At 36.5% G+C, this 24806-nt stretch overlaps 1 protein-coding gene across 2 annotated transcripts in view; it reads right to left on the bottom strand.

The window, feature by feature from the left end:
• The window catches only part of LOC132846650 (ephrin type-B receptor 1-B), a 331052-nt gene that overhangs the window by 47936 nt on the left and 258310 nt on the right, over window positions 1-24806 (bottom strand). For both annotated transcript variants that reach the window (XM_060871347.1, XM_060871355.1), the window contains 3 exons: window positions 10954-11116; window positions 2860-2968; window positions 744-808 (listed from right to left, as the gene is read on the bottom strand). In XM_060871347.1, coding sequence (XP_060727330.1) covers window positions 744-808; window positions 2860-2968; window positions 10954-11116 — 337 coding nt within the window. The remainder of the gene's footprint in view (window positions 1-743; window positions 809-2859; window positions 2969-10953; window positions 11117-24806) is intronic.

Here is a 24806-nt window from a genome sequence, read left to right as displayed (position 1 = left end):
GACAAATTTGCATGGGCAAAATCGGCAATGGTTTGGGGGAGAACAACTTATGTTCAGATGTCCATAGACTTTGATATACATTACCTGACATTTTTAAACCTAGTTTGCAGCAAAAACCGAAAAATGGAGTTCATACACATAAAACCAAATGCATACTGTGGGTTTCCTTCCCCTGCCCAAAGACATGTGTTGTAAGATTAATCGTATCTCTAAATTGTCTTTAGTGTGTGTGTCTGTAGTGTAGTGTGTTGTCTGTAGTGTAGTGTGTTGTCTGTAGTGTAGTGTGTTGTCTGTAGTGTGCTGTGATGGGAACAGTGAACAGTGCAAAATATGAGTTAAGTAATATAATAAATGGTAAACTGGTTACAAGGCAATGTAAAAAGTCTACTTTGTATTCATTGTAGGTTAAGGTTATGGTGTGTTTGTTGAAGCCAATATCTGTTCATGAGAAAAGATTTTCAGTTTGACTTACTTACAAAACACATGGCCCTAAAATAATCCCTTTCTCTACTCTTCTCCTTCATACCACTACATACTTCCTGGCCCTCATCCTGCACTTGGTCTTTCTTTTTTTCCCCTCATTTCCTTCAAGAGAAAGCAGTGCGGTTGTCAGTGCCTGGCCCGTGAGATGGTGATTATAACTGAAACCTGTCCATCACAGCCATGTGGAAGTGGAGGCAACGAGACTGACGAATGAAGGGTGTCTTTTGTGTGCACTGATGGAGAAATGTAATAATCCTCACCCCTTCCTGTACTGTAGTGCTGAAGCTTGTCACTGTACACTGCTTCCTTACTGTAAGCTCGTTTTCTGTGTGAGAGAAAGAGAGAGAGAGAGAGAGATGTAAAAATATTGATTGACATCTAAGATAAAAAGCAAGTGCAGCTACTCATTTCAAAAGCACTGTTTCAACTGCTTTAACTAAATCACACTTTCAATAGAATACACCACCTTATATTTAAGATACTTGATCTTCACTGTCCACAGATTACTAAAGCTTTATTTCTTTCTTTAGTATGTTTGAAATTTGTTTTTGTATCCCTTTAGTTTAATTGTTTTCATTTTTTTTGTTCGTTTGCTGAAATTGTCTTCAGGTTGCGTGATAAACTTGATTCGGTCTGGCCTTATTCTTACACACGCAATGCATGCCTGCAAGCTGCAAATGACTGGATCAGTATTTTTTTCTCTTCATGGTGCGTTTTTCCAAAACTATAGAATGATCCTAGGTTACAAAACAGCACAAGTGAGGTTGAAAATAAACTCCACCTAAATAGAGCAAAATGACAACCAGGTTAGGTTTACAATACATGCAGTCTAAAAATCTGTTAAGAACCAGAGTGAGAGCTCAATTGTATAATCATAAAATGTACACCTCAGTGGGAATAGACTAAACTGATTGAGTGCAATTGCAATGAAATGCCTATCCAATTGAATGAGGTGGATAAAGCCCTTAATCATCAGTTAATAGAGGAACAATAGTCATGCTCATGCATCTAATCACTTTCACTAGCTGAACCTGGGGGTCTGTTCTGTGAATGTGTATTTGGTCATGATGCACTTTGACTGTTGCACTTGCTTCTTATTTTTTCTTATCAAAGCCCATATGCCTTCAGTATGTTGTTTTATTTCCCTGAAATGTGGTACATATCATAAGGTGCTGCTTTCTTTACTGTCATACAAGCATTTTTGTATAATTCACTTAAGGGTGGAATGGCAGCATACTAACATTTTGAGGCGGATATAGGACACAACTTTATGTCACAACTGTACTATAAGGCACCATATTTCCCTTTTTGTAATACAAAAAATGTATTTCATGACAGAAAAATGCTTGTATGACAGTAAAGAAAGCAGAACCTTATGTAATATACCACATTTCAGGAAAAAAAAACATAATGACGGTAGATGGGCTTTGATAAGAAAAAAATAAGAAGCAAGTGCAGCAGTCAAAGTCTCCAGAAGTACTTGAAAACTGGTTTTCAAAAACTTATCAGCTAATTTCCTTATAAAACAGAACATATTGTCCCTGAGTCTGTATTTTTACTGATAGAAAATTTGATTACTGTTTAATGCTCTTTATAGTATTTTTTTATGTAGATAGTACATGAGTATATAAAAAAAAACAATGTTTTGAATAAAGGTAAGGTTATCTATTTTATTTAGACAACAAATAAGACTATATTTATAACTCATATTAATTTGTTAGTAACAGCAAGATTATATGCCAGCAACAATAATAGTACAATTTTAAACTTGATATAATCGGAACAATATCTAGAAATAATAATGCATAATAATGCAATTTCTTATAATCTTGGGATAAAGATATAGATCAGTTAGATACATTAGTAAAGATGATAAGTTGAATGCATATATTTAAGATTTTTACTTTATATAATATTTTGCAGTGTAAAAACACATTATTTCTTGACTTTTAGTGAAAGTAAGAATTAAAAAAAATGAGAAAAGGCTTCATCAGAATGAATATTATGTCCAAGTTATTATGTTCACTTCAAGCAGAAATATCTCTTTCAATAATGTGACCCAAATAGGAAAATTATTGTAGTGTTCATGTACATAACTTTTGGATTGGAGTAAATGATGTCTACATGGAGTCCAGTTGAGGATACATATAAGCTGGTCATAATAAAGTCAATCAGACTGGGGAAAATCTTGGCATAGAAACATAGCCAGTGTTTTGAAAGGGAAGAGGGAAATATATGTGTCTTTTTACAAAATTGATTAATAGGCTACTACTAGACTATAATGACACAGTACTGGGTTTTATACATTAGCATTTGCTTCATATTAGCATTACATATTAGTCTTTGCTTCAGTCATATTGATGGGGTTGATCTTACCTGCTGCAGACTATAGAAATAGCCACCAGAGACACAATGAAGACTACACCAGCTGCCGCTGAGCCAGCAATAAGAGGCAACTGCTCCCTCAATTCAGACTTATAGTCTTCTGTAGATACAGAGATAGATAGATAGAGAAAGAGAGAGAGAGAGAGAGAGAGAGAGAGAGAGAGAGAGAGAAAGAGAGAGAGATGTTACAACTTTATTAGTTCATCTCACAATACTAGATTCTGATTAGTAGTAACTCTCAAACAAAGCCAAAAAAAAAACACTCTCAAAAATAAAAATTCCACCTTATAACATTTGAAGTATGTTTATAGTAAAATAATTGGTCATTTAAGTTGATTAGTGCTACTTTTGTCATTCCTGTGAGAAGTTTTACAGTATGTGACACACAGAGGTCAATCATACAGTACATCGGTTAAAACCCATAATCATGAGTGAGGAATAAGGGAATAAGGTTTAGCTGTTAGTGATCTACAACATGACATGCATGATGCTGGTATTTGAATGAAAGTTGAAGCTTTGAAACTGTATCTGTTTTAATATAGGGTACAGATGGGGAAAAGCTAAAGAACTTAAGCCCTGCTGCATCAGTCTCTGCAAGCAGACTTGAAGCTGAGTTGTGTGTGTGTGTGGAGTTTGCATGTTCTCCCTGTGCTTCAGGGGTTTCCTCCAGGTACTTGGATTTCCTCCCCAGGTAAAAAAAGCCTGGATGCAATCTGTAAATGGTCTGTAGTGTGTGATTAGGTGGGTGAATGTGCTTGTGATGGCACACAAGTCCCCTAGGATAGGATCCAGTGTCCCATTAACCCTGTGTAGGATAAGTGAAACAGAAAATGGATGGATGGATGGATGGAAAATCAGAATGTGAAGTCAAATTCATGAAAATGTGAAGTGAGCATGAAAGAATCATTTAAGGATAAAAGAATTTGAGCAGTATGTTAGATGTTAGAAATACATTTTTCTCCCTATCTGTTACCTGTACATAACTGGATTGAGTCTGGGATAATGAGCCTGTGTTCAACTTGGCAAGAGTTAAATGTTTTAAAAAGAAGCAGATGCTAAAGTACTGATCACAAGAGGAGACACATATAAGAAAGTCTCATATAAGACCAGTAGTAGAGAAGTGCAAAGGAGGAGAAGAGCAAGAAGTTAAAAAAATAAGCTGATACAACAAGAAGTTGGAGTATGTGTGTGAAAATAGGTACAGTAACTGTACAGAAAGATGAGAGAGAGTGCACAAAGAGGGAAGTGAGGCTATAGAGATGTGCACTTTGAGAGACTGAAAGGAAGAAGGGGAAAAAGGAAAGAATCACAGAGGGCAGAGAAGACAGCTTATACATGACTGGCACAGGGGCTTTGTGTGTGAGTACGCATTTACTGGAACACACACACATTCAATTCAAGCCAACTGCTTTCTAGAAGCAACCCGAACAAGTATAGAACCCTGTATGTGTGTGTGTGTGTGTGTGTGTGTGTGTGTGTGTGTGTGTTTCTTTGTCACTTTACTAATCCTTGCTGTAACATAGCGCTGAGTTATTTTTTTAACTCAGTGAAGAAATTCCTTATGTCAAAGTCTGAAGTTCAAAAGAGCTTTAGAAGAAATACCAGGTCTAGTGTGTTCCTGGGTGAAAGACGTTTTATCTATTCTTTTTGTAATCTTATATTTTTTGAGGAATGCAGTCAAAAAATGATTTACAGAGTCATCTTTCAAAGGAAATTCATCTATTAATCTTGTATAAATTAAATATATTATTCAGCCTTTTTATCTGATTTTACATATTTCAAGCTAGAAACATGTCTAGAAATTGGTTTACTAGTCATATATATATATATATATATGTATATATATTCTCAAATCTGTAAGCTTCATACAGCTGCCTAATCATTAATAAATAAATAAATAAATAAATACATAAATAAATAAATAAATTAGTAGGACATTTGCTTTCCTAATGTTTGAACTTGCCATGGATGACCTGGCCAACTTCAGTGCAATATTTATTTTTTCCATTTTAAAATAACTGATAACAATAAATGATTTAATCCTGTGTTATTTTCAGTTTTAAGGAGTATATTGGAAGTGTAATAATATTACCAGCTGTGCAGTCAGGAATTGTGGCAATCACAAAATCTCAGCTGCATGGTGAATTTTTAGTGACATGCAATAGACAGAAAAACACAATATCCATTTTCTGTACAGCTTGTCCTACACAGCATCATAGGGAGTGTGGAGTCTGGAGTTGCAGGAGACCTGGGACATACGGAGGGGGACATCCTGGATAGATTTACAACCAATCACAGGGCACAATCTCACACACATTACTGTACATTTTGTAGAGAACAATGTAGAGAAGCCAATCAGCTTTAAAATTTGGGATTAAACTGGAATAATAAAAGAAAAACCTCAAAACATGGAAAGAACACACAAACTCTACACACAGACAGGGCGAAGGTGGGACTCAAACCCCAATCCCAAAGGTCAGAGGCAAATAGACAAACCATTAAGCCACCGTTCCAACCTACACCATGTTTCAATACAATCCTTTTTGAAGTTGGTTGCCTAATGTTCATATCATACTTATATAAAATCATACTTGTCTTACTTTGAAGAGGTCCTACACAAAAATGGGAGTGTGGGGTGTGGGGGGAGGTCTGCCGATATCATACCATTGCCGATGTTTATCCAGGATAAATCTGTTATAGTGCACAAACCAACTAATAATCAAATCAACTATTTCTGGTTCATTATTAACAGAATAACTATGTTATACAATATGATTCATTATAAATATTCAAATACTGGCCAAAATTATTTCAAGTTCTGAGTTCCACACAAGCACATGCAGAAGGAGAACAGGCGGCAATACTTAACCACTCCATATAAATGCCATATAAAGCTTATGACAGCTTTTTATACCCAGTCAAATAACCTGCTTGCCTCATTTTGTAGGCAGACATATCACCATTTAAATTCCCTCTTTGTGTTGTGCCGTTATGTTTAACAGACTGTTACGTGATTTTGTTTGAACTGGATAAATTTGAATGGAGATTTATATTTAGATCCTTATAATGAGCAAGATCAACATCAGAGGCAACATCATCAAGGAAAAACTCCCTGAGATGACACGGGGAAGAAACTTTGAGAGGAACTAGACTCAAAAGAGATTAGCGAATGTGAGTGACTAAGATTTGAAATCATTATATTTACTGAGCTGTATACAATGTGTATTTAAAAGAAGCTCATTATGAGCATTTTAAAATTCCTGCAACAATACCTATAGGTCTACAGTATGCATTTAAGAAATACTAGCTATTGAAAATATAATTAATCATGTCCGTATTGTTGATTTTCTTCTATTCAAAATGTTGACAGTGAGCAAAAAAATGGACTATAATCAATACCCAGTATTTAAGTGTTGTTTTTTTATTACCTTATTGTGTTTTGTGTAAAAGTGAGTCCCCCAATCTAGTCCTCAATTCACATATAAAGCTGTAGCTTTATCAAATCATCATTTCCTATTTTAAATAATTTCCAACTGTCAAGGCTATGCTTGGACATTCTCTCCTAGAGTCTGTTTTTCATGTATTGTGTTATGTGTTGTTGTTTGTTTCATGCTCACGTGTCCATGCCACACCCTAGGCTTAATTCTTTCCCACCTTTGCATAACTGTGCCTTATGTGTCTTTAATTGTTTCCCCGATTTATCCCCTGCCGTGTTGTGTTTTGCATCACAGAATCCTCGTCTTCAAGTTCGTGTTTGTTTTCTGTCCGGTGTCATTAGTCTGTGTATTCTGCTAAGTATTAAGTAGTAGTGTCTCCTGTTTTTGTTATTCTTGTTATTTTGCTAATTAAATCTTTAGTTTTGCGATCCCTGTGTTTTGGTCTGGTTTTTACCCTGAGAGGAACCGTCCCTCGCTGACATCTTTATCCACATCAGCCTTGCTTTAGTAATTAGTCCATATCTTGATGATATCTTTGATCTCATGTACGGCTGATGTCTTTAATGCTTTTAAACACTTTTTACACCCCCTGGCTATGTTGTCCCCCTTTTGCACTGCCTCTTGCATCCAATTGTTCGTGAGATATAAAAGAAAACTAAACTAAACTGAACTAAATAATAATAATAAAAGAAAACCCTGAATGCCTACAGGCCACTCATTGCTCAGAAGACGGAACCTTTTCTTGTGTTCTGATTAAACAGCAAATGAAATCAGGTTCGAGCTCGACTTGGGGACTTCACCCAGAAGAAATCATATGAGAAATGATGGCTGTTTGCAGGCTTTGTTTTGCTCTGTCTTTATTCAGCACTTACACACACGTACACACCTCATTTAATGAAATCATTTCCTCATCACTGCACGCACCTGCCTGACAGATAGAGAAAGAAAGAAAAAGAGAAAGAGGGAGGGAGGTAGGGAGTGGGGCTGGCAGGGGACAGAATGAGATGTGATGCAAGGAAGGAAACGAGTGTGTACTTTGTGTGTGTGTGTGTGTGTGTGTGTGTGAGCAAGAACACAGTGTGACTGACCTTTTCCCCCTGTGCCTGGTGCTAATTGTCTTAACGAATGTCGTGCTGTGGCAGGGTGCCAGAGGATAGAACCATCAGCCAGATCTCAATACCCCCGTCCATTAATTACTACAGCGAGTAACACTCACTCGCACTCATCTCACACACGCACACACAGTATATATAGTGGTATCTATAGCATATACCTCACCATCATCCATTTATTTCATTTAATTTATCTTTAACTTTATTTTAATTTGGGCCAAAGGAAATGTTTTGCAAAAAAAAAAAAAAAAAGGTAAATCCTTTCGTAGTGTATCTGTCCATCTGGTTTTCAAGGGATCATACGGGTTAACTGAGTAACTAGTAATTTATTTTGCTTACATTTGCTGATACAAATACATGAACCGTGTTCAGATGTTTGTCGTCGTACTTGTAAGTTTTCCATCTGTTATCGTGGACTCAGTTTTGCCTGACTGTGTTTTGAATTCTGTCTTTCCTTGCTGTTTTATTTTGATCTGAAGACCTCTGCTTTTCCCAGTTCTGACCGTTCTTTGAATCATGTTTTTTTTTTTTTTGTTTTTTTTTTTTTTGTCTGCCATTGAATTTGTGGTGATATTTCAATATTAAACCTTGGGCTTTTTACTCTGTGCTTGTTCTTTGCAAATTAACCCTTGCAATAGATCCTTACTCTATATCTAGAGTGTAGTCTGGTTCCTATTAGTTGACACACCAAAGGTGTCTGAGCTGCAACTGAAACTCTACATAGTGTAATTTCTAAACTACTATGACTTACATGGAATGACTCAAACGACTTGACACTCTGACGTGCAATGGAACCTACACCCAACTGCTGCAAGCTAGCTTTATTCCAATTATACCATGTTTTAACTTTAGTAAATGATTTTATTTTTCTTATATACAGCAAAGAGCTCATCTAGTTTAAACTGGCCATGATATTTGATATCGATTAACAAGGAAAGTATTAGGGTTGAGTAGGTTGAGAGAGTTGAGTAAATGATCCAGCTTGTTCACGCTCATTAAACACATGACTGTATGACATATGTGCATTCTCCATCATTGCTGGTGAGTGCTAGGCTAGAAAGCAGCCCAAAATTCATCTGTGTTTTATTATTAAACCATTGGTTGTTGTATTTTCAGTTATTTACTATTCAGTTTAAGACATTTGTTATCAGCAAACTGGACGTAGATGCAAAGCATGAAACCGAATAGAAGTGAAAGAATGGCGTGAAACTGCTTGCACATTTCTACCAGCTGCCCATTTAGATGATTCTTTCCTTCCTGTTTCTCACTGTAGTTTATCTAGGAAGTTCTACTCAAATGTCTGAGCGATCAGGGGGAGGTGTGTGTTGATGTGGGCTCATGGATGGGAGATGCATCTTATGAATACAAGTGTGCATCTCGTCGCCTATGTTTTGCTTGCATACTTTTAAGATGACAGTTTAATCTATATGCAGAGGTTCATTCATTCATACACATACACATACACACACACCTACAGTGCCTGCCAATCTCCCATGACCTTTTGGATCAAATGAGAATCTATAGAAGTATGCCTCATCTACACAACAGAAAAAGACACACCAATGTATCTTCACATTTACTCAGGAGACTGTGTGTTAGTTATTAATAGCAGGATGTTCTTTCTCTCTGTAGTGTGTATCTTTGTTTGGTCGCTGTATGGAAGTGCTTTATTCTCCGGTATTGAGTGACGAGTGGTAGAAGAAAAGCTCAGTTGGTTGTGTGTGCTTACCAGTGCTGTCAGTGTACCAGCACAAATATAGTTATATTTAACACATGCTGTGTCAAGAATGTTGATAACCACCTTTTCCTTCCAGGGTGTGCTGTGTGCTTGGCTTCATCAGCTTGCCGACCTTAGGATGAATCAGACTGGCACTTCTCAACTTCACTGCATCCTGTGTGTGTGTATTTGATCACCAGTGTCCATGGCACTGTGCGCGTGTGTGTGTCTGGCAGCTACGAATTGGCAGGACATGCCAGTCTACACCTTCATTAATCAAACTCACCCAGGAGATATATTGAGTGTGGAATAGAGAGAATTAAAGTAGATGACTGGAGAAACCATTCGATTAACCCAGCCCAGAGAATGTGTGGGCTTTCTGTGGTGGCTTAGAAATGAAGATACACACACCAGATGGCGACTATGGAAATATATTGACTTTAATTTTTTTTTTAGTCTGTTATTTATTAATTCATTCTGAAATTCATTCTGACACTAGACCACTGATTGACACTGGACTGGCTGGGAACATTATAAATTATAACACCCCACCTTTAAAATCACAAATTTCGATGCATGCCTGGGAAGCAAGTGCAGGAGAGAATTTACTCACCAGTCACCACACCACCCTCTTTTCATCCTGATACAAGTGCACTGACGAGTAAGAGGATAACCCTACTCATTATATAATCTTCCAACTGTCCAGTATTCATAGGACTCCAACAGTTCCTTAAGTATATGTCTTGGAAGGAACACAAAAGTACATGCATCATATGGTTTTGCCAGCCTACTCTAGCATCACCATCACTCAAATACCTTGTTTTTAGCAAAACAATGGCTTGTGTATAAACTCCTCTGCGTGTGCAATTGATCATCTAACACCATTCCATCAAGGTCCTGACTTTTTTCTGTCCTCTGCTTAGAACAAAGCTATGTAGCATCAAATGGCTAAAACTCTCATTCCTCCCTGTGCCCTTCATGTGACCGGTCTCTGCAGGTTTGTTTTTGAATCAGATAACAGTAAAATCCTGCTATTCCCTACTCCTAGTTCACTCCCAATTGGAATCACTGAGATCAGCCTTCACCCATGAAATGGAGCTGTAACCTTCTGAATACTGATGTTTTTCCTTCTGAAACATGACATTGTACATTGTAGGAAGGAGATTTTCCTATATGCAGTTATAAAAATCTGTGCTCTCCCGGGTAATCAGATATTTTGCTATTGTACAATGTACAAATTCTTAAACTGGCTGTGGGATGAAAATATCTTGGCTACAAAATGTTTTGCATCATTTGATGCTTCTTTTGGTACTGATGATAGCACAAATTAGCACGTTGAACAACTCGTACCGGAGGGATGGAAGAGGGAGAAAAGTGAACAGGTATACACACATTACCATGCAAACACAATCACTGATTCATCAGATAGTGAGCCAACACACAAGCATACACACAACAGCTATTTCTATATTTGATAATTAATCACAATCAAGTGTAGTCACTGGCAAGCATTTCTTGGAAAGCTTCTTTTTCAACCATTTTGATGAAACAACAATTAACTGAGCCACTTTGGAAAGAAAACAATCCCTATATTAGCTCAATATGACAAACAGATGGCACAATTATGTTGAAACATGGACCATACACCCACCTCATGCTGACATCTATATTTATTTCTCTGGGAAAACTTCAGTTCCTGTTGTACACTCAAAGACTTCAAAATATGACTGTAGAACATTCATACACATGCAGCACTCTCCCAAACTAAGCTATACCCATACTCACACACACACAAACACACAGTCATGGCAATCCTCACCATCTGTGAGAGTTTGGAAGCACATCTTGTTGCTGTATTTGCCGAATCCAGCCACTGTTCTGGCTCGAGCCTGCACCACATACACTGTGCCGGGCCTGAGACCGTCCACACGAACTGTGTTAGTCTGAGTCCTCAGTACTGTTGAGTTAACCTCCATTAGATCCTGGAAGAAGCAGAGAGAGAGGGAGGGAGAGAGAGAGAGAGAGAGAGAGAGAGAGAGAGAGAGAGAGAGAGAGAGAGAGAGAGAGAGAGAGAGAGAGAAGCTTGGATTTATTCAAAAGCTAATTTTATTTTGTGCATTAATAAATAAATAAATAAATAAATAGAAATCAGCTGATTATTATGCCTTATAACATGTAGAATTTACATGTTCTCATGTAACATGTAGAATTTACATGTTTTCATGTACAGCTATCATAGAAACTAATTACATACATCCTCTACTGGTAGTGGGTTAAAAGAATCACATGTTCAAGTAGTTTTTAACCAAAAAAGCACAAAACACTCAACAAGTTTAATCAAAAATTCAAGCATTTCTGGCCACAACTATAAAAAGACCCCTCGAATATCCTGGAGGGACTGTTCATAGCATTGCATTTGAGCACTAATTGTGTTGCCTTACCAGGTAAAGTACTGTATTTTCATACACATTCTCACTCTCCTTTAATGTTTCATAAAATAATCAGTAAACAGTTACCCCTGTCGTGGCCAGCAGAACTGTCTACACCTGCTAATATTAACCATTACCATTATAGTAATCTGAAAAACAAGCACAGCTACTGTGTAATAAATCAGAAAGACACACAATAATATTTGTATATGTTACTGCACTAGTAGTATCCATCTATCTATCTATCTATCTATCTATCTATCTATCTATCTATCTATCTATCTATCTATCTATCTATCTATCTATCCATTCATCCATCCATTTATCCATCCATCCATTTATCCATCCATCCATCCATCCATCCATCCATCAATGCATTCATCCATTCATTCATACAGGTACCACTTGTCATGGTTGAGTTTCAAAGCCCGTCTCAGCAAAACTATGGACGAGGAAGGAATTCACCCTGGATGGGATGTCAATGCATCACAGGGTACAGTGCACACAAACACACACACACACACACACACACACACACACAAACACACACATGCTGCTGGGAGGAAACCAAAAACCCTGGAAATAATGCAGCATATAATCTGAAATTAAGTTGGAACCACAATGTCTATGATAAAATTAGGTATTATTATATATCCTCCTGACATCCCATCCACCGATGGAATTGTTTTGCATCCTGTGCTTTCTATTGCTACCTGATTTTCAGTGTGGGAGGTTAGCAAATTCCTCTTTTCTCTTCACATTATGTTTCTGCTGCTTTTAGTACTATGTTATGATGTTTTACTTGATGAAATGATGACTACAGATTTTAACATAGACACAGGGGTAGATTTGTAGTATTCATGGTCCAGCAGCAGGATCCTATCAGGGAACAAGCCAACCTTCTGAGAAAGTAACTCTCAGTTCTGGTCCTGAGTGCAAATAAAATGAGAGGGTTGTATCAGGAAGGACATTTGGTGTAAAAAAAAAAAAAAAGTAAAGTAAAGAAGTTCCAAATCTAGTATGGGTATTTAATGATCTTCTGTACAGACCCCAAACAGCGAGCAGGCAAAGGACAACAACAACATTTTTAAAATGAAAAAACAAAACAAAATGTATTCAAAAAAAGTACAAAATAATGAAGAGTTTAATATAATGTTTTAGAGCTGAACATTAAAGTCATCTTGCTGTCTATTACAGAGGACAGAGGTCTATTACAGAGGACACAGTCGTCATCCTAAATCCCTTTTTTAACCCTGGGCAGAGAACTGGTTCACGTTTGTAATTCTGAAGCAGGGTTTAGCACTGCTTTTGTGGTATTAACTCCTTATGGCTCATCTTATGTTGTGTCTAGATGCTTTGCAACATACACTGAGTCAGAAGTTGAGAAGCATGTACTTCATATCAGATGTTATCATATATACAGGATATATACAGTCACAGGAACAGTGTTTGTGATGTAAACAGCAGTTGAAGCGTTTGACTAAATAAATAAAATAAAACCAATAAAGTCAAACGGTGACAGACAACGCTTGAACAGGATTGAAGAGAAGACCTTTTATTTGTATAGTTCTGGTCAGAAATGACGGGGTGCACGGTGGCTTAGTGGTTAGCATGTTCGCCTTACACCTTCAGGTTTGGGGGTTCGATTCCCGCCTCCGCCTTGTGTGTGTGGAGTTTGCATGTTCTCCCGTGCCTCGGGGGTTTCCTCCGGGTACTCCGGTTTCCTCCCCCGGTCCAAAGACATGCATGGTAGGTTGATTGGCATCTCTGGAAAATTGTCCGTAGTGTGTGATTGCGTGAGTGAATGAGAGTGTGTGTGTGTGCCCTGCGATGGGTTGGCACTCCATCCAGGGTGAATCCTGCCTTGATGCCCGATGACGCCTGAAATAGGCACAGGCTCCCCGTGACCCGAGGTAGTTCGGATAAGTGGTAGAAAATGAGTGAGAGTGAGTGAGTGGTCAGAAATGTCTGTTGAAGACAAGCCTTATGGTGCAGTCAGAAATAACTGAGGCTTTCCATGCTTAAAAGGAATTCAGAAATTCAGTATATTCATATAATTTGCTCCTCTGCTTTTTGCTTTCTTTTGTCTTTTTTGCCTTTGTTTTCTTGCCTTTGTGCATCTCAGGAGGCTTAAAACAGTCAACGAGGATTTACATGGCGACGTTTTCTCTCACTGATGTGAAAGCACAAGACAAGCTGTTATTTAAACTGGATGTGTGCTGTATTTATCCAATCATGGAGCCTGACATGGATGCTAACATTAACCCAGGGTTTAAGCATGTACAGTGTAAAGCTTCAGTTATCGAATAGCCAGGATTAATTGTTCACCCAGGATAAAGTATGAGTATAATGATGCCTGGAAAATGGTGTCTGGAGAATCCATATGCAGAGTGTTTAATAACAAACCAAAACAGCATGTAAAATTGTACTAAACACGCACAGGCACAATAGTTCACAAACCAGAGAGATTAGTCCATGGTAAGATTTGCGTCATACTGTAAGTCCACGTTGAGCGTGTTTTAAATTTCTAAGAACCTAGAAGTAGGCCGTGAACAAGAGGTGCTCGATATTTCAGCGAGGGCTCCCTCTGAAACCTTGGGGGGGAGTGCAGGCGTGCAATGAGCAGTATTCAAGATTTGAAGTTGATTCAAGGTTGACGATTTTTATTTGTTATGTACAGTAGACAACCTTGCCTGCTGCTCCTTAGACTGTGCAAATAAATAAACTACATTTAAGACCTAAGTTTAAAAACTAGAAATAATATAAGAAAAAGATGTTATAGGATGTGATGTGCAATATGTTTACATATAGTTTCAGTGCAGAATGTGCAAATATGACAGAATGGACTAAATGTACAGGTGAGTTACACGTAGTAACAGTAGACGTGTAATTGTAAACAGGGTCGATTTTTTTGTTGTATGCTTTTAAAAGGAAGAAGGAATGAGATTTATTGGTTAAATTGATTAATGCAATTGATAAATAGATGGATTCTGTTGCAAGTAAAGCCTTTTTTTGTGACACAGCTAAACAAATCCAAGACGAAATGCAAGTTTAGCGTCCCAAACCAATTAGGTCAGGTGATGAGCAAATAGACTGAATTAGGCTGGGCATAACATGAAGCAGGGGGCACGGTGGCTTAGTGGTTAACACGTTTGCCTCACACCTCCAGGGTTGGGGGTTCAATTCCAGCCTCCGCCTTGAGCGTGTGGAGTTTGCATGTTCTCCCCATGCCTCCGGGGTTTCCTCCCCGGTCCAAAGACATGCATGGTAGTTTGATTTGCATCTCTGGAAAATTGTCCGTAGTGTGTGAGTGCGTGAGTGAATGAGAGTGTGTGAGTGAATGAGAGTGTGTGAGTGAATGAGAGTGTGTGAGTGAATGAGAGTGTGTGTGTGCCCTGCGATGAGTTGGCACTCCGTCCAGGTTGAATCCTGCCTTGATGCCCAATGATGCCTGAAATAGGTGTTACTACCCGAGGTAGTTCGGATAAGCGGTAGAAAATGAATGAATGAATAAATAACATGAAGTAATGACCTAGGAACAAGGTCAAACCAGAATAACAAACAAATAAAGCAGACTTGGGAAAGTCAGGTGCATGAAGACAACACCAATTGTATATAAGGAATGAATGAACGAACGAACAACTAAAGTCACTTTTAAAGGGTGCTTGTATGTGAGGCTGAAGCTCGGTGACAGAGAGCAAAGAAGTATGTGTTTTCTGAGGACTCTGCCTACAAATATGGCTGATTCTGTACTACACGCCACAGAAAGCACACACATACTGTACACTCATCTGCTTAGCAAAAAGATGTAAAACAGATAAAGCTGAGAAGAGTTATTAAAAACATGACTATTGTTATTGAATTGAATTCAACGTACATCGTTTACATCAATGCAAGTCTGTTTTAATGTTGTTTTTTTTGTATTACTCTTAACATATTCAGCTCTGTCAAAACTGTACTACAGGCAATTCAACAAATCAATCTCAAACTGAATCAAACTGAAGTGAGGACCAGAAAGAAATTCAAGAAACCTTTATTAAAGCAAATTTCCAGTCCCAAGCCAATCTAGTATACTAGCAAAAACTTACAGCAACAAGTTTTACAGCCAGAATTAAAGTAGATACTTTACACAAAGGAGGAAATTAAGCTGAAATAGGAAATACAAACAGAAAAGTGTTTTTTTAAATTACTTTTTAGCTTCTTTTCTGGCCCAAGTGTATAACAGAATAGCATCATGGTCTCCTATACATAAATGCATTATTACTCTTCTGGCGTGTCATTGAAAGAAAAGGTATTGAGCAAATAAGCAAAAACAACGCTTTTCTGCTTTTTTTTTTCATGTTATTGCTTCACAGCGCAATAACATTGTGTGAAATAAATGTGTAGGTCCATTTCCCAAGAGGAAAATGCACTTGTACTGAAATGAAGGAAAAAAGGCAAAATACTCTCCTGGCATAAAAATCCGCTTGCTGCTTTGCAAATAGATCATTCTGTCCTGTGTGACGGGGAAATTAGACTGTTTCTAATAACGGTTCCGTTTTTGGTATGCGACACCCACACACATCTAAAGAATAATTACAGCAAATAATAAGTAAGAATTAAAAATGCATGTAAATATGAGAGAGAGAGAGAGAGAGAGAGAGAGAGAGAGAGAGAGAGAGAGAGAGATGGAAAAAAGAAAATATAAAAGAGCCAAAAAGACACAGAGGCAGAGAGACTTGTATTGAAAAAAACAGACAGAGAGAAATACACTGTGAGAGCTACAGAGAAAGACGGTGTGTCTGTGTGTTCATGTGTGTGTATGTGTTAAAGATAGAGGGAGAGATACAGAAAAAGAAAATATATATGAGAGAGAGAGAGAGAGAGAGAGAGAGAAAGAGAGAGACCACAGAAAGAAATAAGTCAGGAACAAGCCCAGGAGTATAGAAGTAATTTAATAGAAATAAATTGTAATAGAATCCAATAAAATCACCTTCACCTTCACCTTCATCTTAGAAATTAATATAAAATTCATAAGATTCATAAAATTCTACATCCTTGTTTATTTGTAATGAATTGTTTTTGGATCATTTATTATCCTACGCATCCTATTTTAATTATCTTACGTCCTAATGCACTTTTCAAGATACATCTTTTTTATACTGTATTTGGTTAAAAATAATCTTAATGTTATATTTAGTGTGAACTTTTATTATAAGATGAGTTTGGTAGGTTTGAGCCAGTGTCTAAACTGATGTCTCACAAGAGCTTTAAAGTTCCATGGGGTCCTTGTCAAATTCAGTGTTAATGTCCTACCTTCTGATGTCCTATCATCTGAGAGTAAAAATGTTTTTTTTTATTATTTTTATTATTAAAAATATAATCATTAATTGTTGTTTTTTTTTTATTTAAATTTGAAAATTTACAATGCAATTTGCAGATTTATTTATGGGTTTTTTCTTCGGAAGACTACTTGATTGGCGAATTAGTAAGCAAAGTACTCTTCTTTATAACTAAGCTGCTGAAGAGAGCTGAAAGAGTGTTGTGATTATGCCTCTTGGCACCAAATCTGCAGAAGGTCTGCAGTAATTTAGAAAAATTTTGCATTAATTGTGATTGCTTTCCAGCTGCTCTAGTGTAAGGGTTAACAGGAACTTAAAATATGATGTAATTTAATAATAAATTAAAATGTCTGGGTGAATTTCTGTCATATAAAAGAATAAAATACTACAGGAGGTACTTTTACAGGGAAATAAACATCTTCAGAGTGGTAACACTATTGCATGGTAAATTATGGTGCTATAATTGTAACGTCACGTTTTATTACTTTCACAAGACTTATTTCAATAATATTAGGTAGATGTTTAGTAAAGATCCAGAAATGACACACCTGACAGTCGTATTCAAGTGGAATAGAAGATCAGCTGTAGTCAGCCGTTATGAAATACCTGGCAACCAACATCAACAATCTGCCTTTTTGTATATTAGTTTAGGACAGTTATATAAATGCAGTATAGATCTCTAATTTGTGTGTGTGTGTGTGTGTGTGTGTGAGAGAGAGAGAGAGATATGCTCAGGCAGTAATGTCAGCTCTAGCCAACATTCCCTGTTGTTGCAGTAATGGCTCTGCCTGAGGCTGATGTAGACTGCTATTTGTAATAGTTTAGACGCATCTTTCTGTCTCTCTCACTCGCTCTCTGTCTTTGCTCTTTCGCCGCCTCTGTCACACAGAGAAAGCTAATATGACATCTAGAAGATATCGGGTCTCTCAGATAAAGAGAAAGAGACAGACAGATGGACAGACAAATAGACAATTGAGTAAGACACATACAGAGAATACAGAGAACAAGGAACAGTTACACACACACAAAGAAAGAGGGAGAGAGAGAGAGAGAGAGCAAGAAAGAGAGAAAGAGAGAGAGAGAAAGAGAGAGTGCGAGGTTAGGATTTCTCATTTCTCCCTCTGCTCCAATAGTGGCATGACACTTTCTCTGAAAATCTGAATCGACTTCCCTGTGACAGATCGCTCTACTGAGCTGACTTTACTCCACATTACACTCAGTAATGAAAAAGAAGGAATAAAATACAGGAAAAAGCCATAAAATGAAAAAGAGAGGCAGAGGAAGTGGTGAGTGCTTGTCAAGACTACCAAAGTAAAATGGCAGATTGAAAAATAAGTCTATAAACCTAATTGTCTTCCTGGGTACAGATTCATCAGCGCACAGCTTATAAGACAGACAATTTCTTTATAAATAAATAAGCAGTATAATAAACTCTTTCAGCTAGAAAGATAGGAGGAAATTGGCTAATGATAATATAAAAACTAATGTGAATGTGGATTGTCAAAAATGGTCTTAAACGCTATAAATCTAAAGCATGCAGTTCGAGCGTAGTGGAACGCTTCGCAACATGACCACAACCTGTTTTCTTTTTTATTTAATAATAATTCAAAGCAAAGATAATTAATTTTTGATTAACCGGCTCACGTCTAATCCGAGCACATTGTCCAGCCATTGTCTCAAGCCTGTTGCAATGTCTTGACCTTGGGTGGGTTTCAAACCACTCTTTGTTCTGCATGAATGAGATTCAGTCAGTGGCCCAATGTACAAATGATCCCAGGCCAATGCAACATTTATCTCTTAACAGCATTAAACAATGTCACCCTAAATTTAGAAGACAAGCATGTGGCTTAACCTTTCCAGTAAAATCCAGATTGCACTATAAACCAAAAAAGTGATTTAGACTTGCATTTGCACTCAATCAAAAATAACTGCAAATTTCTCCAACATTGGTGTATTAATCTCTGCACTGTTTAAATGCTGTTTTAAAATCTGTCTATCTATCTATCTATCTATCTATCTATCTATCTATCTATCTATCTATCTATCTATCTATCTATCTATCTATCTATCAGTCCGTCTGTCTGTCTATATATACAGTATATATATATATATATATACTGTATATATATATATATATGATCCCACAATACTATACAATACTATAATGTAATATTAATATATATATATATATATATATATATATATATATATATATATATATATATATATATATATATATATATATATATATATATATATATATATATAATAGACAGTTATAGATTAGAATATAGAATAATAGAATAATACTATATTACGCTATATTAGTATTGTTTTGTTTTATTGAGCTTTTTTTATTGTCTCTTCTTTAGTATCAGCTTTATCTATCTCTAGGGACAGATAAAAAATTAATGCAAGTCTGATGGAATGGGCATTTCCTGCCAGATGTAATATTTTTATATTATACTATGCCTTTAGTCTAAGCTACCTAACTAACTAACTAACTAACTAACTAATAAATAAATAAATAAATAAATAAATGCCATTATAATCAACCATCCCTACCCTCATAAATGAGATATTCATTTGAGGTTTTCACACTTGCTCAGCCAATCGAGGCTCCAAAATCATCCTCATCATAATCATCATCATCATCATCATCATCATCAATTGCCTTAAGCTCCTTACATAACAGTGGTGTTTAGTCTCAGGCATATCCACATACAGAAAAATAAATATTTCTAAAAAAACCTAATTTAAACAAAAAAAAAAAAATTATGATTACATGACCAGCATTTTACAAAAATATCTCCATTCACATGAAAATGCAAAATGTCATTTGAAAATCACTCCTAATATAGCTTACTGTTTTTTCCTAAACTGGTATTTCAGAGGTCTTACAACAAGCATGAACATTGAGAGGTAGCAATTAAAAAATGTGGAAAAATACCAGCTCGTACTAGTCCGAAAAATAACAAACACGATGTTTTATTGGTTTGGACTTCTGATGATGTGGGACAACTTAGACTCGGGTTTTATCTAACATCACAACTGGATGCTGGATGCAGAAGCATATACTTTTCTAGCACCTCTCCATGGGAGTCTAATAAAAAAACAGTATGAAATATAATGAAAAAATAATAATTTCAAGCACATTATCAAATGAGATATTACCGAGCATCAAAGTAACAAGCTGGTCAGCAGCCATTATATCTTGAGCGCATTCATTCATTTATTTATTCATGCATTCAACACACAAAACTTTATGACTTTAATATACTATGTATATAAAGATAATATTCACAACTGAACACAACTTTTATGAATCCTAAATACAATCTAAAGTAAAAAAGATTTCCAAATTAAAATGTTAAAACTAGGCTATAAACAAACCGCATCATGGTCACATGACTTCAACGTCACCAGCACTAAGCTTCCAGGCTTTTATTCTATAGTTAAATATTTATAATCCTTATCCACAGAAGAGGATCCACTCTTCTTTTTGTGGTTGAAACTGCATAAATCATGAGCTGGTGTTTGAATACTTTTTTAATTTTAACATACAAAACATAGTCATGTGGAATAAAATAGATAGAATACAGTATGAATAGAATTGAAGAGAATAAAAATCAAATCAAATCAAATGTAATTATTTGTACAGAACAGTTATGTAATTTATAGTTTATTAATACAATATAATAACTGATGATATAGATATGAATACAGCAATATGAACAGTATGACTGCTTATGACACAGCTGTATAGTGCGCTTGCAAACTGAATAGTATAAACACACTGAGACTATAATAGGTGAGTTTTCTTGCTAAGCATGATGACGTTTGACGTCCCCGACAACCTGGCTCCATTTAGCCACTTGTTAGCAACCATGTTTTGTTTAAGTTTTAATAAAAATCACAAGTGGTGTATTACTGATGGATTATATATCATAGAATAAAACATGAAAATATCTCGAGCTTGTGGTATTTATCCCAAAACCCTTTAAAAAGTCATGGACTTCTGAAACACGAAACAAGGAGTGCAGAAATGGTTAAAAAAAAAAAAAAAAAAACTTTTTTCTTCGTTGTTTGATTATAAACAGGAGACTAAAAACAACAACGAAAATCTAATTTCTTAGAAATATCTATATAAGCGTGGACAGGGCCTAAAGATTTATTCAGTGATTTAGTGGGAATTTACTTCAACACACACACACATACAGTACACCTCTACACACCTCTTAAAACCCATGACAGCTTCATAACATCAATAATGCATTATCCAGAGCCAAACACTGGCCTAACTGCCATCAATAAATAACTGCTGTCAGTAGCATGCTGAGCTGTTTTCTGACTGGTCCATGGAATGACCTCATTTGATGGGTTCCACTCAAAGGGCTGTGTAATACGATCACAAACAACATGGAAAATACAAACCAGTGACAAATTAAAGGGAAAATGGTGGTTCGACTATGAAGGCGCACTCTGTTCTGCTATGGAGGCATTTTGCTGGCATGATTTGAGTCTGCATTCACTACGCAAGTTACGCAGGCTGATCACATTTTTCTGATAATGAAAAATATTATATATATTCTGACAATAGTGCTTAGTGGTAAGAAGATGCCAAATGACCCATCTTTTATCCTATATACTCAAGGTTTAATATTCATCTAAATGATGAAAATCAGCTTATTCCCAATAACTAAATCTTAACCTGATTTTAGAAATGTTGGAGCGGTGAATTAGACAGTGTTTTTCTCCAACTTCAGCAAAACTCTAACTGTGTGGTGAATGCTGTTTCTCCTTACAGATCAAGAGTCTCATAATATGTGCGGCAAGATGCATCGAAGCTGATACTAGCAGCTGGTATTAAGACACTTTAGTGCTTTTCATGTTGTGCTTAACTCCAGGTTATCATCATTCTTAACCCTGCTATTGACCTGCGGGTAGAGGAAGGTTTTTCACTTGTAATTTAGAAGTCGGTTGTAGGACTGCTATTTACTTGGTGTTATGAAATCATTCACTGAAACAGGTTAGCACCACCGCTGCACTCTTAACCCTGCATAGCAGTGCTAAATATGCGGTGTTGCAATGGTACAGCTAGATGCTTAGAAACAAATATTTGATCAGAAATGTAAACAGTGCGTGCATCATTTCGCATGTTTGGTGCAGTCACAGAAACTCTTCATGTTGTTTAAACTGAATATGCCGTGTCTGAAGAAAAAATAGCTAAAATATATATATTCTGTGTATATGTATATATATATATATATATATATATATATATATATATATATATATATATATATATATATATATTCATAATGACATTCCTTTTGTACATCTATATCTGTCATACCACTTCATACTGTATCATAATTATATAAAAAACCACACTATATATACCCTTATTCAGTTATATGTGCATATTACTACACCTTCTGTATAACCTCATACCCTTATTTATTACACTGCCACTTGTACATAAGCTATCTATGCACTTCTGGTTAGATGCTAACTGCATTTCATTGGCTCTGTACATGTACCTTGCACAATGACAATAAAGTTGAATATAATCTAATCTAATCTAATATTTTTGCTGCTATAACAGAGAAATTTCCCCATTGTGGGATGAATAAAGGTCTATCTTATCTTATCTTATGAATGTAATGTGGTCTCTCAAAAAGAAAATGTACTAAAAACATGAAAGTTTGAAACAAAAAAGTGGTATATCCATTCACTGTTGGTAAATGTGTCGTTATTTATGGCAATTAAACACTACCAGTGATTAAGCTTGAGAACAACCCTGTAATTTACAGTACAATGACATCACAAGAGAAAGTGTCTACTTGTTTAAAAGTTGTTGGTTTTTTTTTTTTTTTTTTTCAAAAAAAAAGAGAAAAAAATCTTATAATTGGCTCCTCTGAGTTTTCTTTCTTTTGTCTTTTTGTCTTTGTTTTCCTGCCTTTGTGGGTCTCAGGAGGCTTAAAACAGAGAAGGAGAATTTACATGGTGACATTTTCCCTCACTGATGTCAAAGCATGAGAAAAGCTGTTACTTAAAGCAGCCGTTTGCTGTATTTATCCAGTCATGGATGCTGACACTGCAAATATGCAAATAAGAAGACTAACTCAAGGTTTTATTAATGTAAAGTGTAAAACGTCAGATTCTGGATAACCAGGACTAATTGTGAACCCTGTGTAAAGTATGAGCAATGTGAAATGTGAAACGAGATAACCCAGTATTTAGTGTACCTGAGGTTAATAACAACCCAGGTTAATTATTTCAAGTGTGAAAAGCCTGATTTTCTGTTTTTAATTTGTTTGTATATTCCCAACATCATTATGAGGACAATCATTTCTAATAGACGATCGTGGCACTGTAGATTTCGGATGCTTTGGATATGTGGTCCAACGTGTTTGATTCCACTCATTAGAAATTGATTAATCTCATGAGAGGAGTTCATTGTGTTAAAGCAGAAAAAAAACATTAAATGGAGTAGTTAATTCATGCTAATAACAACAGCACAACACTTCATTTAATCAATTCATGCGATCAAAATGATCATATACTGCTGTTCCTTTTCTTGTGGGTGTAGTTTGGGTAAAGGACATTCAACACGAAGAGCTAGAAAATAAGCATTATGAAAGAACAGACAGCAAGAGAGAAAGATGACATTAGATCTCAGAATGACATACGGTCCCAAAATGAGCCAGAGCCATTTTCATTACAGAGTATGCCCACTGTCCATGGAGCCTGCTGGGTTCAGTAATGGCTGAACTCAGCGGTAATCAGGAAGATTGGACCATATGGGACATGACGCAGTTGATGTAGAGAGCTTAGCACTGGTTTCAAAGCTCGGTATAAAAAAGTATAATACCTCGAAGGCATAATAATTCAACTAATGTTTCATAGAGCAGTTGCACAATAGGCAGATGAACTTTTACTAAATAAAACAAAAATGTCATTTGGAGAAGGATGTGTTATCATAGCAGGGTGGCAGCAGTATGAGACACATATCCCACTGTTTCCTGCAGCGTCTCTGGCAGCATTCTGTCTTACTAAGATACCTCAAGCTAAGTGTGCCCCTCTCCTGCTGTCAGTCAAATAGGGATTAGCAAAACAACTCCCTTCATGGGAGGGCCGATGGCGGCTGGCGAATAGCAGACTGAGCCAGGATGGACAGACATGGGGTCTCAGCGTGCAATCTGGGAGCAGTGGGAAGGTGTACGCATGAGGCTGGCATCATTTCCACAATAGTATAGAAGCTCCAATTGCATTTCATTCATGCTTTAGAGAGCAACATGCTGAACAGCACACACTCTCACAGATATACACATGGCGAAACTGGCTCTGGCTTCGCTCCCTAGCGAGGTGTACGTGTGCCACTTCCCTCCACCTTTCATGCCAGCCCTATGCAGCATGGCATGACCACCTGGTCAAACAGAGGGCCAGGACTCGAATCAACATACAGAACACACCAAATAAGAAGAGCCATGCAGACTTCCCAAATGCTTACAACCTCAACCTGGAGTCTTTGGTTTCAAGGATAATAGCTTTCGATTCAACATCTATAAGGTTTGCTTAACCACTAAGCACAAATCTGTAATAAAACAGGGATAAAGTCGTATCTAGATATTTACAAAACTTTACATATGCCTTTAGAGGTGTCCATATCCTTTAGATGGGCATTTACCTTTTTGAGGCAGTATAATAAACATCTTCATATGTGAAAATAAAATTTAAGATGAAAACAATACAATTTTAAACTGCTTCAATATAATACACTACAGTACAGTCTACAAACAGCCTAGACTAAGCCTAGAATGCTCATTATCATTTAAAACTATTTCCAAATCTATCTATCAATCTATCAATCTATCTATCTATCTATCTATCTATCTATCTATCTATCTATCTATCTA

Source organism: Tachysurus vachellii, chromosome 1 (genome assembly GCF_030014155.1).
Source record: "Tachysurus vachellii isolate PV-2020 chromosome 1, HZAU_Pvac_v1, whole genome shotgun sequence".
In the NCBI taxonomy this organism is placed as follows: domain Eukaryota; kingdom Metazoa; phylum Chordata; class Actinopteri; order Siluriformes; family Bagridae; genus Tachysurus; species Tachysurus vachellii.
Note: the sequence above shows the minus strand (reverse complement) of the source record. Positions and strands in the feature narration are given on the sequence as shown.